The sequence below is a fragment of the Alligator sinensis genome, unplaced genomic scaffold (genome assembly GCF_000455745.1).
Source record: "Alligator sinensis unplaced genomic scaffold, ASM45574v1 scaffold172_1, whole genome shotgun sequence".
NCBI lineage: Eukaryota > Metazoa > Chordata > Crocodylia > Alligatoridae > Alligator > Alligator sinensis.
The window spans coordinates 1,968,382-1,985,903 of record NW_005842168.1 but is presented as its reverse complement, the minus strand read 5'-3'; the positions used below and the strand labels follow the sequence as shown (position 1 = coordinate 1,985,903).

Here is a 17,522-nt window from a genome sequence, read left to right as displayed (position 1 = left end):
AGGGGGCCACATGATGCCTTTGACTCAAGAGGATTCTCTGACCTGTCCCCAACTCTGCAGGAGCAGCCTGGAGAGTCCCGCACATATGGGTTAGCAGACAAGCTCCCGGGATTCAGGGCAGCCCGAGGGAGCCTTGTAAACTGGAGCTCTGAGATGGCCAGCACCAATTCCCCACAACGGTAAATATGCCAGGGAGTAAAGTACAGACTGGGTTGAGTCCATGGATTCATTTCAAACAAGCAGCCTCAGAAGTTAACAACTTTCTCCCAGCATGGGCCAGATCAGAACCAGTGCTGAGCGCCCCAGTGCTGGGCTGCCAGCAGGGCCAGGCAGCCATTCATTTCCCTCGTGGTGGCTGCAGATCAATCCTCGTGGAAGCCCTTGTGAATGATGCTGGTGCTTCCACCCTCTTCTCCCCACTTGTTCTCTGCCTGCGTTTAGCCGGCCAAGGATCAGGAGCATTCCCGGGGTGGGGAGGGGCAGTCTGGATTTATGGCTCTGTTCTGGAGCCGCTCTCAATGCATTCCCAGGGCAGGGTCTCTCCCCCTGTTGTACCTGGTGTGGTCTCTGACGTGTGCTGGTGGCTATGACCAGAGGGAGAGGAGAATTCAGGTTCACAAGCACTTTTTGCTCTTTCTGTGCAGACAGATGAAGCGTGAGGCAGGGGGAATCAAGCCTGGAGGCCTTGGGTCTGTGCATCCAGGTCTCAGCGCCAGTCTGCTGCAGCCCGCTACCAAAGACCTCACGCAGCCGAAAACAGCAGGCTCTTGAAAACAGAAAAAGTCTATTTATCTACTGAATACCCTAGGGAGTCATTTCTGGGGCTGAAAAGCAGAGAGATTTGGTCTGCTCATGGTATTTCCACCATCCTGGGACTGCTGGAGCATGAGAAAAACAAATACGGCACTGTTTTGACTTCACAAAGGGCTCCCTGAGGCATTGAAAACCCTGTGAAAAACATAAATGCAAGTACCAAGACTGAAAGAGCCATTTCCAGATCCCCCCAAGTCAAACCCAGTGCAGATCTCGAGTGCCATTAGCCTACAGCACGAGTAACCTTCTCCAGAATCCTCTGTGTCCTCCAGCATACATCTCCATCGTCGAAGGTGAATGTGTGTCAGGGCCCTGGGCTCATCCGTGCGCCGCGGGCACTGAGCTCTGGTGGAAATTTCTCGTAACCGATGCTGCAACGTATCTGCATGATCAAATGAAAGCGAACGTTGGCGAGGTAAAACGCACGGCATCACTCTCACGAGTCATCATCCCACCTCCACCCACAAACGCCTGGGGCTCTTTACAGCTGCCAGGGCCTTCACTTGCTTTTCTGCTCCTACTCAGGCACTGGAATAAGTGGCCTGATTTCCACATGGCCTGGTTCAGCGTGATGCCGCCAGCAATTGTTTTGCCGCTCGCTGCTGATCTCACGCAGCTGCTGCTTGCTCTGTGGCTCCCCATCCGCTTGGCTTCACCGCGCTGCAACAGAGGCGAACCAACAAGCAAAGGAGCCCAGCGGCCGGCCCGAGTCTGAAGCTGACGTGAGTCACTCCAGGCCTTCAGCTCAACCGACCCCAACAACCGCCAGGCAAATGTCAGAGCAGAAAGCCAGGCCTCGGCAGGAAGGGGCTGACACTATCAGATCCATTTTTCCCAGCTGCTGCTTGCCCAGAGCAACCCGCCTCGTGCATCACTGCTGCGGTGCCCACAGGGTTAACGAGATGGACGGTCTCATCTTCACCCCGCGACTCTTGCGGTTACTAGCCTGGGAGGCTGCTGTCTGCGAGGCTTTCCTCGTGCGGAAAAGTCTTTGCCAAATCTGCGCCTTGTGAAGTCCATCCCAGGGGACTATGCCCTTGCCTGCCTCAGCACAGATCCTGCCTCCAGCACAGAAGCGAAGCTCCTCTTCCCTTCCCAAGCACATTATATAGCCCCATTCCTGCAAAGACTCATGTGTGTGCTTACCTTTGCCATGTGAACATATACAATGGTATATGTGACAGGTAACATATACAGGTAAAAGGGCTGCTGCCTGTTTCCTTTGGGAGAGAATTGGGGCTTCGGGTCCGCAGCCACATCCGTCCGCAGCAACCCTGGGGATACATAGAGATAAGCACTCCATAGTCCATCTTTCGAACCCCCAGTGTTTGGCATTTGGAGATTTGGATTTCTTGCCTATAATAGAGGCTGTTTGGCTTCACTATGCTGAGTGCTGTGTTCATCCATTTTGGGGGGGGGGGGGGGCTGAGGGAAGGCAAATAAAGAAGATAAATCATTTTGTTTCTAAGATTTTAGGGCCTACATTTTCACCCAGGCTGCAGTCACATAGCGGAAGGGTCAGTCGCTGTCTTTGTGTCGGGTTGTGGGCTGTGGGCCTGCGCCAATTAGGGTCTGGACCTGATCAGTGCAGTGCCAGTGGCCCAGTTACCATTGCCCTTCTGCAAAGACACTGGTGAGGCCTCCCCTGGAGTCCTGTGTCCAGCTTTGGGTCCCCCACATTTCAGAAAAGTTGTGGACAGTTTGGAAAGAGTCCAGTGCAAAGCAACAAGAATGAATAGGGGCCTGGGAGGCAAGACTTAAGAGGAAAGGTGGAAAGAACTGGGGTTATTTAGTCTGGAGAAGAGAAAGTTGAGGTGGGATCTGGTAATAGTCTTCAAATACGCCCAGAGAAATTATAAAGAGGATGGAAATGGACTTTCCTCTGTGGTTGTGATGGGACTAGGAGCAATGGCTTCAAAATGCAGCAGAAGAAACGTAGGTTGGAGATTAGGAAGAGCTTTCTAAATACGAGGGTGGTCAAACATTGGAATAGGCTACCTAAAGACGTTGTGAAATCCCTCAAAACGGTCAAGCGCAGGTTGGGCAGACACTTGACTGGAGTGGTCTGGTCAGGGATGATCCTGCCTTGAGCAGGCAGCTGGAGTAGATCATCTCCTGGGGTCCCTTCCTATGTTCTAGGAAAGGTGACACTTTCAGTGCATTCACTCCACACTTCCCATTGGTATCTGGAGGCTCCCAGTCACCTGGTGCATTTACGGAGGAGGGCAGCCTTTGGGTGAGGAGCTAAGTACGCTCAGGGGGTGAGCTGGGATGCAGAGACAAGGACCTGTGGCCTGCAGCTCTCTCCAAGCTGCTCCATGGTACAGATGGTGGCACAGCGGGCTGCTTTCAGGCATGAATCATACCTGGTCTTTTTTAATGTCAAAACACAACAGATTTCCCTTAACACACCAGAAGGTTACTGAAAACATTTTAATGGAGTCAAGCCTGACCCAGGCCCTCTTCCCCCCCAGTCACACACTCCAGACTTTGCAGGTGGCTTTCACCACCCAGCTCCCCGAACCAGATTCCTAGATGTGAATGGAGCTGGACTGGGATATGGACCAGCCCTTGAGTTTTGCAACATGGGTCCATCTCCGATGGTCCCTCAGCGGTTAGGTCTCAGGCTCAAAGATGGAATCATCATCAGCCATAAGTAAACCATCCAGCCCCTCTTTTACCCCGTAATACAGATCATCCTCCTCTTCCGTGCTCTGGATCACTCTTGGCCCCGACAGCTTTGAGACAGGATCTGCTACCCCTGCACAACCTCTTGGTGGGGGAATAGAAGATGGGTGGCTCTGTGCTGGGGTCACTGGGTGTTCCTGGCCTGGCTCCTGCCCTTCTCCCACAGATGAATCAATCGAGGCAAAATCTTCATAGGAAGGCAGCTCAGCACTGGGTTTCTTGGTCGGACACTGCGATGGGGGCTGATCCCTCTGTGAGCTACCACATCCCTGCAGAGACAGGTGGCTGGAGGGTGAGCCCTCGGAAGAGGAAAGCTCGGTGTCTTCCTGGAAGGAAGCCAGTGGTGCCTCACCGCGGGGCTTCTCCAGTTGGCTGAAAAAGGGCAGAGAGGTAAAGTGAAGGGCAGTGATTCCTTTGGCACCTGGTCCCTCTGCTTTTATTTCCCTGTTTTGCCTTTGGCTATGAGGTTTACAGTAAATCAAGCTGAGCAGATGCTCTGTTTTCACCAGCCTCTGAAGGGTAGGCATTGTCCCTTTAAGCAGCTGCCTTGTGTTTGGTGTCTAAAATAGTGCAAAGATATTTGTCTTCCCTCCCCAGTTTGGATCTCAGCTGCCATCAGCTGGGAGCAGCTCTGACACTGGATGAATGGGGAATTCAGCATCTTCATGACAGTGCCTTCAAAGGCACCTGCCTGTCCTATCCCATCTCCTTCGCTGCTGTGCAGCCCACCGAGGCCGTGCACAATTCGCCACATCCTCTGACAGGCTCCTTGCTGTAAACCCTAACACAGACACAACCAGAGCCTGGTGGATCCCTGCCAAAGCTCCTGGCTAAATGGAGATGTCAAAGCCCCTTTTATCAAGCAGGAGATATACATCTGCTTTGAGCCACTCCCTGACCATCCAGACGTTGGCATAGCATAACCCCATCAAGTGCGCTTTATGCCCAATGCAATGGCCTGTCTCATCTCCCCGTAACTTCAGTTGCCTGGCATAGTCTTCACCCCAGTGGTTGCATAGGGTTGCAGCTGTACTATTTAGAAAGCAGACAGCTTCTATCCCAGAGGGGGCTGCATTTCAGTCGAATGCTGTTTACTGCGTAATATATGTATAGTTTGTGCCGTCAGCTATTAAAATCTGCCCAATGATGTTTGGGATCTAAATGAATCATAGTCCTAGACTATTTTATTCAGATTTTTATGCTATGCCCAACACCAGGGCATCTTACCCCAAGGCAGTGTGTTTTAACAACAGAAAAAGAGTCAGGATTATACTTTCTCAGAAACCTGAACTTAAACTGTGGATTTACCCAGGTAACAATCCTTGCCAAATAAGATCTGCAGAATGTAAGGTAAGAAAGGTGCCCTTTCCTAATCAGACTTCTTTGAAATCATTTGCCTGGTTCCACTCCAATAAAGCCCATCTATTAGACTTCAAAGGTACCCCAAATATAACATTGACTTTAGTTGTTCAATGTTAGCTAAAAATCTGCTGACATTTTATTATGAGATCCACTCCGTTCCACAGGGATTAACAATGATAATGCTTTCAGTGAATGCCTTCACAGCAATACTATTCAATTGTTGTCCAAGACCCCAACACTGGGTAGATGGAAGAGGCTGCTGTGTAGCGCGAATCATTTTGGTGTGTCAGAGGTGGAGGGGAAGATTTCTAAGATTGGTTCTGGTTGCCTGTGAACACAAGGGACTCGATGGCCCGAATGTACTTTTCCGGCTTGGAGTAACTCCACAAAAAGCACCTGATGTGCAAGTTCATGAGATCACTCTCTCTGTTCACCTCAACAGCTCTTTTTGTGGCAAGTAGGCCCCCCGCTGCTTCTGGGTTTCCCAATCATAGAGGCTAAGCATGAAGCCAGTCACCATAAACCCTTCCCTTCTGAGCATCGGCCTCACATAATGTGCTGCTCTTAAGAGTTAATGTTCCTTTGAAATCACAGGTGGAAATCAGCATGGACGGGGAATACCCTGAATCACAGCAAGTGCTTCCTGGTGGTTATGTAGTTGCAGTCGCTCCCTGGAGGCACAGACAGAAGAGAGTTCCCACCCCAAGCAGTTTATATGTGCCTGGGGCATCCAGCAGCACTTCAGGTGTGCTCCAACTGCATCAATCCTTTCCACTACAGGTTTAGCAACCATCATCTCTCGATTGAACTTTGTCTGCAATGCTCCTATACTAACACCAACTCTAGACACCGTGGTCCACATCCAGGACAGCACCCTAAAACTACTATATATAGAAAACCCACAGACTCCCCCCCACCCCAACTATGTCCACAGGACCAGCAATGATCCTAAGTAAATCAAGAAACTGTTATCTACAGCCAGGCCTTCAGATACCATCATATCTGCTCAGAGAAGAACACCTGCATCACCCACCTGGCCAGCCTAAAATCTGCCTTTGTACTACAAGGACACTCCAGTGGAACTATACCATGCATGTGAAAGAGCTACCCAAATATCCTGAAGTAACCTGCTACCATTCAAAAAGAAAACCCCCTTGGTGGTCACCTACCACTCCACACTTGAACCAATTAAGAGAATCACCAAACAACTCCAGCCCATACAGGACAAAGGCCAGCCTTGAGACAAAAATCCCCAGCCCCTCCACGCCTGGCTTTCAAACAACTCACCAACCTTGCCCAGCTCATCATGAGAAGCAAACTCTTCGCTGCCCGACAGATATCAAGTGGAACAAGAAATGTGTAACCTGTCAGCACATCTCCGCTGCCACTATTATCAATACCCCCATAAGAAAACCACCAGAATCCATGGTTGCTACATATGCCTTTCCCAAAATGTGATATGCCCGATCCAATGCACCAAGTGCCCTCGTGGCAGCTATGTGGGTGAAACTAAACAGCAACTACACAAGAGAATGAACTCTCACAAAAAAAAATATCAAGGACGGAGACATACACTCACCATTAGGAGCACATTTCTCACAAAACAACTACTCCGTCTCTGACCTCACTATCCTCATGCTCAAGGGGAATCTACCTAACACCTTTAAAAATAAAACCTGGGAACCAAAATTCAGAAGCTGGCTGGACCCTGAGGGCCCTGCTACGTGTTCAAATTAAAGCTGGATAGAAATCAGCTATAGAGTTGTTACACGTGTTCAAGCACGTGAGTTTATAGCTGGTTGGCTCTTTTTATAGCTGGAGAGTCATTTTTGACAGGTGATAATTACTTTCATAGACTCATAGAAAACGAGGGTTGGAAGGGACCTCAGGAGGTCACATCTAGTCCAACCCCCTGCTCCACGCAGGACCAGTCCCAACTAGATCATCCCAGCCAAGGCTTTGTCGAGCCGGCTCTTAAAAACTTCCAAGGATGGGGATTTCACAACCTCTCTGGGGAACCTGTTCCAGTGTTTTACTACCCTCCTAGTGAGAAACTACTTCCTAATATCTAACCTAAACTTCCCTCACTGCAACTTGAGCCCATTGCTCCTTGTTCTGTATCTGCCCCCGCTGAGAACAGTTCAGCTCCATCCTCTTTGCAACCCCCCCTGCAGGGAGTTGAAGGCTGCTCTTAAATCCCCTCTCAGTCTTCTCTTCTCCAGACTAAATAAGCCCAGTTCCCTCTGTTTCTCCCCAGAAGTCATGTGCCCCAGCCCTCAAACCATTTTCATTGCCCTCCACTGGACTCTCTCCAATTTGTCCAAATCTGTTCTATAGTGGGGGGGAAGGCGGGCCCAGATGTGGCCTCACCAGTGCCAAGCAGAGGGGAAGAATCGCTTCCTTCATTCTGCTGACAACGCTCCTACCAATGCAGCCCAGTATGCTATTAACCTTCTTTGCAACAAAGACACACTGCTGGCTCATATTCAGTTTATTGTCCACTATAACCCCCAGGGCCTTTTTTGCAGAGCTGTTGCTTAACCAGTTGGTCTCCAGGCTGTCCTGGTGCATGGGATTGCTCTGTCCTAAGTGCAGGATTTGCACTTGTCCTTATTGAACCTCATGAGATGTCTTTTGGTCCAATCCTCCAATTTGTCGAGGTCTCTCTGAATCCTAGCCCTGCCCCCCAGTGCATCTACTGCTCCCCCAGCTTGGTGTCATCTGCAAACTTGCTGAGGGTGCACTCTATGCCATTTTCCAGATCATTGATGAAGACATTGAACAAACCCACTCATGTCCTGGCCTGGTAGCACTGACACTCATGTCCTAAGTCTGTCCTGAGTCAATCACTGTAAGCAGTACTCTTTGGACACCTCAAGGTCACCTACCGGCTGGCCATTGCTGTTTCCATCTGAGCTGCTGGGTCTTTGTAGGTTTTTCCATCGCTCCCTGAGTCTCTGTGGACTTCTGCTTTGGCTTGTACCGTGGGCTGGGTATGTGCTCCTGTCCTGAGCTCGGACCCAGACGGGGCTGGGGCACATTGAACCTCCTGGTCTTCTGCAGACCCTTCTGTTTTCATTTGGATCTGGTCATAAGATGGCAGGCTCTTCTCATAGACTTTGGCTTCCTCCTGGCTGGTGTAGGGAGTTTGGGAGCTGAGGTGGGGGAGACAGAAGGGAAGGTGTCTTATTAAATCCTGCTGTTTCTTTTCATTCTTATTTTTCTCTGGAGCGTGAAATAGGAAACGTGCCATTTGCCGAGCAAGAAACTCCTAATCTGAACCCCCAAAGCTCTGGGGAAGAGCAGCTTCAGCCCAGAGTGTCCAAGACTCACCCCACCCAAGAGGCACTGAGTCATTTGTAGGTCATATCAATTGAGCTCCTTATGACATGCCACCAAATCCTGCCAGACACGAACTTCTTCAGTTAAACTATGATGGACATTAGTAAGGCAGGCAATGGGGAGCTTGGCTGGGGAAGGATGGCAGGTTTAGCCCTTGCTCAGCAAGCCCTAATCTAGGCCCATCACAGGGACATCAAAATGGCACTTTAAGGTGTGGATTTTGCACTCCATGGGTCGTTCAGCTGGAGGACCAGGGTGGACACTGCTCTCACAGCTGGTGCCACCATTGGCAGTGCCAGCAAAAAGAGACCATGGGATCAAGAGCTGCCTGGACATGGAGCCCAAGGTACCGTCCCAGCCTGAGAGGTGCTCTTGCCAAGGGAGAACTCAAGGGAGGTTCAGCTGCTGCCAGCACTGGTCTGTGGTTAACCCTAGGCCCTCATTATTGGTCTTTGTTCATATGTCAGCAGTACTGGGCTCCATTGTGCTAAGTGCTGCACAAACATAGAGGCAGCCCTTACCCTCAAGCATCCAGGAGAGGAAGTGCTATTATCCCTAGTTGGCAGATGGGGAAGTGAGACACCCAGGGATCACAAGACTTGCCCAGGGTCACACAGAAAACCCATGGATGGCAGAGCTAGGAAATGAACCTTGATCTGAGTCCCTCCTAGCACTCCCTCTGCCAGGGTCCTACAGGGTCAGCCCACCTTCCACAACCATCCTTATTCAATCTTTAAAAAAAATGTCCAAGTGTAAGGACCAGGAGCCTGGAAGATCTCTGGGTGTTTTGCATTTCCCAGGATCAGGCCCTTCATTTTTTATCATGAGCTACTGGGTATTTTTTTCCCCACAGTTTCCTACTTTTCTTTCAAATGAACATTTTGTAGCATTGCTTTGTGCCAGTGTTCTCAGACACTGACCCTGTCCCCCGGGACGGGCAGATAATCTTGTGTACAAACCAGCACACTAATTAAAAACCAGATTGCAAACTGTTGAGTGCAGGCTGCGTCCTTGCCTCTTGCAGACATACCAGTTCTTCTCTGAAATTTCGTTTTCTATCAAAACAGCAGGCTTGTGGGACACGAACTTCTCAGCCTCAGCATCTATGGGAGCAAAGGTTACCTGGGGGAAAAGAAAAGAGGAGGAAATGGCCCTTCTGAATAGATAGAATGAATCTAAGGCATTGGAGCTGATTTCCCTTTCATACGACTATCCTTAGGTCCTTCCTACCAGTAAACACAGCCCTTTAACTGGGTTGTTTTTGCATCTTCACCGCTAGTCGTCCGGCTTTATCTAATCATTCAGGTTGCACCAACCTGCATTTCGCTCTTAGGAGAGATGCTGCCAAATCGCTTGTTCAGTGCAAATGTAAAGAACCCAAAGACTGAAATGTGAGCGCCCTGCCCTCATGCTTGGAAGCCCCTAGCACAGGGCTGGGCAAAATGCGGCCCAGGGGCCAGATGCGGCCTGCCAGGCCATTCTATCCGGCCCGCAGGGCCCCTAAAAATATAGAAAATTAATATATATCTGCCCCTTGCTGCCCATAATGTGGCCCTTGATGGCTTGCCAAAACTCAGTAAGCGGCCCTCTGCCCAAAATAATTGCCCGCCCCTGCCCTAGCAGGATGGGAGCTCAGGTACGTCCCTAGTACAACACTCAATCCCGCTGTCTCACACATGACAATGGGAGTCTTGCCTCTCAGGGCCTGTGGGGGCCTGGGACCCAAAGGACAAAGGTCTTTAGCTCATTCAAAAGGAAGCTGAGATTATGCCTGTCCCAAGCCAATTCCTGGCCTTGCAGTATCTGAAACAAAGAGCCAAGCAAGGGCTGCCAGTTTGGACAGATTCTGCTTTGTGAGGGGCTATGCAGTTCCTTAGGGGCAGCTCCATGGGCTCCATTCAAATCAGACAGAGTTTTGCCATGGACTTCAACATGCAGATGACCTCCAGGGCTTTGCCCCATCCTCCTGGAGCTATGTTTGGCACCCAGAGCCACAGGGAACGTGAGGGGTCCTTCGTTCCAGCTGGGGAGGGATGTTTTACCGAAGCATGGAGCCTGCGGTTCCAAAATAGAGATATCATCCCGGAAAGGATGGGTCCGTTTCCAGACATCAGCTTTAAACAGCTATGACCTGAAGCTGAATCCAGATCTGAATGCCATGCCCAGCCTTCCTCTCCAGGACAGGCTTTTATCTGCAAAGCTCCCAGCATTTTTTATCCAGATCCTTACTTTATAGCTAAAAACTCTTACTCCATTCCAGTAAGAACAGCCTAATCAGTGGCAAATTTCTGAAGAAGGTTCCCTGTTATAGGTCACCTATTCAGATTATGGCTCTATAACCTTCAGCCCTGCGTCTCAATACGTACTCTCATTGACTCCAGATCTATTAACAAGCCTTTCTGCATCACTGGGTCTAATGCTATAACGAATGTCTTGAGTTTCCATTGGAAAAATGTAATTTTATGGATAGCCTTGTTTCTACAGGAAACAGCAGGTTAATTGTTTTACTGCACTGCCAACATTCCTTAACAAGGAAATTTTCTCAAGGGTTTTTTAATGATCCACCTCAACCAAAGAGGCTTGAGGGTTGGCTGTGGATTCAAAAGGATCTGGGGGGAGGGCATCATTTTTTTTGCCCTAGTCCAAACTGAGTTTAACACCATTTAATATAAACCCTAAGCATCATTAATATCAGCCGTGGAGAAACAACGAGCAAACAACGCCCTTGGTGCTTGTCTCTACTCCTCCCAGCCATCGCCTGGGCCTTTCATTTACCCAGCTGTGCGTTTCTTTGAATAAAAGACCGTATCTTCCCATCTGTGAATGTCCTTCAGGAATCGATTCAAGAAGGTGCTGTTGTACAGCTACTGCTGCTGTGCCAGTCTGCCCCTTATGTTGGTGAATCGTTTCCACTCTGCAAAAAGCTATTTGACATTGCCTCTTAAGGCCAGAGGAACACTTTGGGAAGCCAGAAATAAAGATGCATGCTAACAAAAAAGATGCTTTCTCTATCTCACACCTTCAAATAGGCAGGGGGATCTTCTGGGTCTTTGGGGTGGGAGCTTTCAAAGAGTCACCTTGAACACCGAATCAAACTTTTGGTCTTGTTTTTCTCTCTGCTGATTGTTTAGCAGCAGCTCTACAAACAGCTGGGCTTATCATGGGGCGGTGAAGAGAAGAGTTTGGGCCATAAGGAGATCGACTCTTTTACATGATTCTTTCATTAGTAGCAGGGTGTCATCATACTTCCCTAGTAAAGCTGCTTCTGCTCCTACTGATGGCTGAGGATGCTTCGCTGATGGACTAGTTAAGAGAAAGACCTGTTTCCTGGCTTCACCTCACTTCTGGGGAGACTGCAGGCAGGTAGACACTCTCTTGAGCTGTCTTGGCATCCTAAAGCATTCAAGTCAAATCTGGGAGGAATCAGAGGGAGGAGAAAACAAAGGTGCTATGTTCTTAGCAAAGCAGTCATGGACACCAGGTCTAAAAGCTTTTAATCCTTTAATTCCTGTAAATACCCTTCAGGGGACAATGAGGATGTGTTAGATCTCCCTGCCCTGGGTGGTGCCTTTGGAGAAGGCAGTGTAGAAAGAAATGACTGTCTTCTCCTTCCTGCTTGACTCTGAATGCTTCAGGTATTGCTGGAAACCAGCTGCAATGTGAAGCTGGAAGTCAGCCTGACTGGCAGAGGGAACCGGGGGGCCTGCTTTGCTATGGTGCCTTCCTGAGCCCCACCGCAGGACAGTGATGTGCCGCAGGAGGAGAACAAGCCGTCAGTGAATTCATGTGGCTAGGATGTTCGCCCAAAGATCTCAAAGCACTTTGGAAGTAGCAACATGTGCATTTTACCCTTGGGGAAAATGAGGCACGGAGCCACGAAATGACGTGCCCAGTGCGACAGTAGCTGAGCTACTGGTCTTGTTCCTTAGTCATTGCATCCCCTTGCCCTTCTGCTTAAAAATGCATTAAAATAATCAGGTTGCTTTTGCTCAGCTGACAAGGAAGCATCTGGGTCCCCAGAGATGTCTGGACCCCAGTCCATAGGACCATAGGATGCAGACACAGATGAGAGGACAAGAAAAGGAAATCAGCCCTACCTTGGGGTAGCACTGACACATGCTCCAGGTGATCCCCACGGCTATGATCAGGACCCCCAGGGTGCAGAAGGTGATGTAGACCTGGGGCTTGTCTGTGCTCATGATAAACATCCCAATCATCACCAGGAAGAAGCCCAGCATTATGAGTCCATAGCGGAAAGTTTTGTCCTCGGCCATTGCAAATGCCACGGAGCAACAGGGATCAGGCGCAAAGCATGAGCTGGGACCCGTGAGCAGGGAGGCTGGAAGGAGAGATGCGAGGCAGCCCTTTGCCTGGCTCGGAGCTAGCGAGCACTCCACAGGTGAAGGAAGGAGTGGCTTTTCTAGAGCTTGCCAGAGGCTGCAAAGCAGCTGCACGTTCAGCCCCGTCCTGCCCAGGGCTGAGCCAGCCAGTTTTTAATGCGAGTGTAATGAATGCAAATATGATCCCTAAATTCACACTCCAGTGAAGCTGCCCAGCACAGCTCACTATAACCTTCCCTCGAGGCACATGCAGCCCTGGCTGTGGGAACACCTATCTGGGGAAATATGAACAGGGGAGGGAGAGATCACGGGCACGGGGGAGAGCACCAGAGCCTGGAGGTGAGGAGACACTTTGAGCATGTGCAGTGCCTAACCTGTGCCTGGCTCGAACATCCGCTTGGCTAGGGGATGTACTGGCAGGAGTGGGCAATCCCAGGCAGACAGGGTGGGCACCATGCACCTCATTTTTCACTGCTCTGCACAAGTCTCTCAGGATGCGTCTACCTGAGGGAAATGAGTGCCCTTCTGCCTAACAGGAAGCTAGAGTTGCGGGAGCCCCGTCTACTATAGGACTCTGTCTACACCAGCGACCTTCCAGCCCAATAGCCCAGAGGAGTGGTGCGGGGTCAGCCCACAGGCTGCATGGTCAGCACATGGGATCAATGCACAGTTGCCATCCCATGTGCCAGCCTGACCCTATACACCAGATGTGACCTCATGGTGGCCCAACCTCATGCACCAGATGTGGCCATGTGCTGGCCCAGCCCCACACGCCAGCTGTGGCCACACACGGCCTGAACCCGCACACCTAGATCTGGCCATGGCGTGACTTATTTTCCAGCCTAACAGGCTCCCCGTGGATCAGGAAATTTGGCAGCAGGGGTGTGGCAGCTGTGGAGAGCCTCGCGGGCTGGATGACATGGCTCTGTGAGCCAGATGTGGCGTGCAGGCTGGAGATGGAGCACCACTGGTCTATGCTAACTACCAGTAGTCATGACAGCCGTGCCGAAAACCAGGTACTGATTTTCCTAATGTAGAAAGGGGGTCATTAGATGAATGACCCGTGTCCTACTTCACTGAGCTCTGCAGGTATCAACGTGATGCCGGGCGCTGTGGTAACAGTCATCGGACCAGTAGAAAAGAAGAGCTTGCTGTGTCCAGAAATGTCCGGTAGCACCAGCTCTGCAAAATGTCTTGTCCCGAGAACAAAGTGCTGATGATTTATTTTTTGTGTCACAGCAAGACCCAGAGGTCCCATTCTAAGGATCAGGCCCCACTGTGCTCGGTGCTGTACAGATCAAGAATGAAGAACCGCGTCCTTGTCTGAAGGAGAGCTCACAATCAGGCAGGATGCGACAGGCAATTGCAAACCCCGTTCCCTTCTCACAAAGCGGAAAGGTCACACACAGCGCAGAGCAGAGCAAAGGAACTTATACTGCTGTCTATGGGGGAGTCACCAGGAGCATCTCCCTGGGGCATTCATGGGGTTTCGTGTTGCCCTGATTCCTTGCAGACCATTTAGGGAAACACAGAAAGATTTTGTTTTCTCACTTCTTGTTAAAATCTCCCTTGAAAAAAAAATGTTTGGGTTTTCTATGCAAAGAAAAATGTGAAAGAACGGTGGTTTTTCAAACAACCCTTTAGGTTTTAAAAGTCACTTTTTGGTCAAAGCTTTCAAAGTTCACTGAGGTTTTATATTGGGCAATTACACTGGAAAAAAATTCAGATTCCCAGATTTTTTTTAGAATAAACAAGACGGTGTAGTGAAAATGAAGTCTCCCTGCAGCGTGGGGGTTGGGAGGGAATGCCATTTTTTGCTGAAGTTATTTTTCAGTGGAATATGTTGTAGTCCGCTCCAGTGACGTGTCCTGTCGAGATGCTCACAGTCCCGCAGGGAGCGGTCATGCAGCCCTGGGGGGAAGGGACTCAGTCTGCTCTCTCTTTGTAGCTGCTTATCTCTTGCTCCCTGTGCTCTGGGTGCTCGCTGCTCATGAACCCAGCGGCCAGTGAACATCATCTCCCTGCTCTTCAGGAGGCAGAATTGCTGCTGCCTCGCCGCACTTCTTTAAGGCCTAGGCATTAGGCTGTGGGGCCGGGGAAGGAAGACTTGCCCTGCAGCTGCAGCTGCTGTTCTCGGCGTGCAGAACAGCTCACTCGCCAGGGTTGATTCAAACATCTGACTTGACACGAGGTGTTGTCAGACTTGCCCCCTCCTTAGAAGAGACTGAGAAGTGGAGCAAAGTGGAGGTGGAGGGGGATGCAATCCAGGGACTGGGAAGCAAGGAGCAGAGCGGGGGTGGGAGCTGAGAGACACTAGCTAGCTAGCTCCTACCCCTAGCTCCTGCCCACTAAGGAGGTTTTGCTAGGGGCTGGGTGGACAGTGACTGTTGTCAAAGCCCATGCTCCTCTTTAGCAAGGAGATCAGGTCAAGTTTGCTGGTTTTGAAAATGGAGTCCTCCTTGGGCCCAGGGGCAAACGGCTTATGTGATAAGGCAGACAGCTGTGCACACAGCTGCATAGGGGTAGGCAAACCCTCCCAACCCAGCTAGTTCCCTAGGGTACTCAGATCCTGTGGAGAGGGGAGCTACTTGTAGAGATAACGGTTAGACTTTGGAGACAGTCCCTTACAAGGGAATGTCTTATCACGTGAGGAATTTGACCATGATCCTTGGCGAGTAAAGAGAAATCCAGATGGAGGCAGCCACATGGTCCATGCTAGAGGAGCCCCGCGCTGTCGAATCATTAAAAGTCTGTTCTCTTACTCATTCATAGTTGCCTTATTCACTGTGAGACCTAAATCATCACGTGGTGTCAGCAGTGGTGAATGGGGAAGATTGGATGGATCTGCAGTGTTATCCCTAGCAGAAAGCTGGTAATTCAGGGCCTGGAAGCTGCATGCAGCAAGGAACAAAGGCCTCTGCAAGTACAGTCCCCTCTCTGCAAGGCAGAAGTGTAACCAGCTCAGAGACGCAGTTAAACATGGATGTGTTACACACCCCTTCTTGCCTTTCATTGTCATGCAATATAGCTGAGAAGTGGAGAAGAATAATGGACAGCTGCGGATATGCTTGGATCTCAAAAACTATACATATGATTTATGAACATATCCCAGGTGTAGACACCTCTATGGATTTCATAGACATTCGGGCTGGAAGGGACCCCGGAGGATCATCGAATCCAGCCCCTGTCCCATGGGCAGGAAGTCAGTAGGGATCATAGGATCCCAGCAAGATAAGCATCCAAATGTGTCTTGAAGGCATCCAAAGTGGGTGCTTGAACCACCTCTGGTGGCAGGCTATTCCAAACCCTGGGGACTCGGACAGTAAAGTTCTTCCTTATGTCCAGCCTGAATCAGTCGCGGCGGAGTAGGTGACCTTTTGATCTTGTCATCCCTTGGGGTGCTCTGGTGAAGAGACGTTCCCCCAGATCCTGATGAACACCCCTGATAAACTTATAGGTGGCCACCAGATCACCCCTGAGCCTGCGCTTTTCTAGGCTGAAGAGTCCCAGGGCGCTCAGCCTCTCATCATAAGGTCTGTTTTCCTGACCTCTGATCATGCGCGTGGCTCTCCTCTGCACCCTCTCAAGCTTCTCCACATCCTTTTTTAATTGTGGGGCCCAAAACTGGACGCAGTACTCCAGCTGCGGCCTCACCAAGGCCGAGTACAAGGGGAGAATGACGTCCCAGGATTTGCTTGAGAAGCATCTATGGATGCAAGCCAGTGTTTTGGTCGCTTTACTAGCCGCAGCATCGCACTGCAGGCTCATGTTCATCTTGTGGTCAATGATGACCCCCAAGTCTCTTTCATCTGTATTGCTAACCAGCGTAGTACTACTGAGCCTATAAGGATGCTGCAGGTTTTTTCTCCCAAGGTGGAGAACCTTGCATTTTTTGGTGTTGAACACCATCAGGTTCTCATCCGCCCACTTCATGAGCCTGTCAAGATCTGCCTGGATCGCCCTCCTGTGCTCAGGTGTGGATGCTTTACCACAGAGTTTGGTGTTGTTGGCAAACTTGGCCAGTCCACTTCTGACTCCAATGTCCACATTATTGATGAAGATGTTAAATAGTATAAGCCATAGGACAGAGCCTTGAGGGACCCCACTGGTCACCATGCACCACCACCGTGCACAGTGACTTCCATCAACCACCACCCTCTGATCGTGGTGAGGTTGAGGCTGCAGTTAGCTGGTTTTGCCAAGAGGTGATCATGGGATACCAGATGGAAGGCTTTTTTAAAATCAAGCTATCTGACAAGTCAAGCTCTTCCCCCTTGTCCAGGTGATTGGTCACCTGGTCGTAAAAGGAAATGAGATTGGTCAAGCAAGACCTACCCGCAACAAACCCATGCTGGCTATCCCTCAGGATGTTGCCATCGGCCAGTCTATTAAGAACAGCCTCTTTGATAATCTTTTCCAAGACCTTCCCCAGGATAGAGGTCAGGCTGATGGACCTATAGTTTGCCAGATCTACTTTCCTCCCTTTCTTGAAGATTGACACCACATTGGCCTTCTTCCAGTCTTCGGGCACTACACCAGAGCACCAGGAGCTCTTGAAGATCCATACCAGGGGCTGAGCTATGATGCTCGCCAGCTCCTTGAGTACCCTTGGGTGTAAACCGTCAGGGCCAGCTGACTTGAAGGTATCCAGCCTCTCAAAGTGTTCCTTCATGAGGTCAGCTTCGATGGAGGGTAAGGAATCTCCCTCACCCAGGCCTCCCTGACCCACAGCGGGCAGAGGCGTCCTATGGGACGGGTGAAAACCTAATGCAAAGGACCCATTTAGCAAGTTTGCATTTTCCTGGGCATCGGTTGTCAGTTGTCGCGTCTGGTTTAGCAGAGGTCCAGTGTTGCCCTTGCTTTTCCTCCGGCTCCCCACATACCTAAAAAAGGACTTTTTATTGTCCTTGATATTTGTAGCTAGCTGGAGTTCTGTCGCAGCCTTGGCTTTCCTGGTTTGCTCCCTGCAGGTCCAGA

At 50.3% G+C, this 17,522-nt stretch overlaps 1 protein-coding gene across 9 annotated transcripts; it reads right to left on the bottom strand.

Moving 5' to 3' along the window:
- Positions 1-212: 212 nt before the first annotated feature.
- BSND (barttin CLCNK type accessory beta subunit) lies at positions 213-12,763 on the bottom strand. 9 transcript variants are annotated; one of them, XM_025206674.1, is made up of 6 exons: positions 12,303-12,705; positions 9,221-9,327; positions 7,752-8,018; positions 3,495-3,873; positions 1,960-2,087; positions 1,002-1,195 (listed from the first exon to the last, which is right to left on the bottom strand). In XM_025206674.1, the coding sequence occupies exons 1-6, from the start codon at positions 12,477-12,479 to the stop codon at positions 1,132-1,134; spliced, it is 1,122 nt and encodes a 373-aa protein (XP_025062459.1). In that variant the 5' UTR covers positions 12,480-12,705; the 3' UTR covers positions 1,002-1,131. The 9 variants fall into 9 exon arrangements, with proteins under 9 accessions (XP_025062466.1, XP_025062459.1, XP_025062461.1 ...); XM_025206676.1 differs by having other exon boundaries at positions 9,236-9,327; positions 12,303-12,702; XM_025206679.1 differs by lacking the exon at positions 12,303-12,705 and adding an exon at positions 10,981-11,216.
- Positions 12,764-17,522: the final 4,759 nt, after the last annotated feature.

Bases quoted from the DNA above. Each gene is read 5' to 3' on its own strand.
- BSND (XM_025206674.1), bottom strand. From the start codon at position 12,479: ATGGCCGAGGACAAAACTTTCCGCTATGGACTCATAATGCTGGGCTTC. The intron at 9,328-12,302 runs GTAGGGCTGATT...CTTTTCCCCCAG, and splicing joins TGTGTCAGTGCTACCCCAAG to GTAACCTTTGCTCCCATAGA. The intron at 2,088-3,494 runs GTAAAAGAGGGG...ATGTATCCCCAG, and splicing joins AGGATGATCTGTATTACGGG to GGTTGCTGCGGACGGATGTG.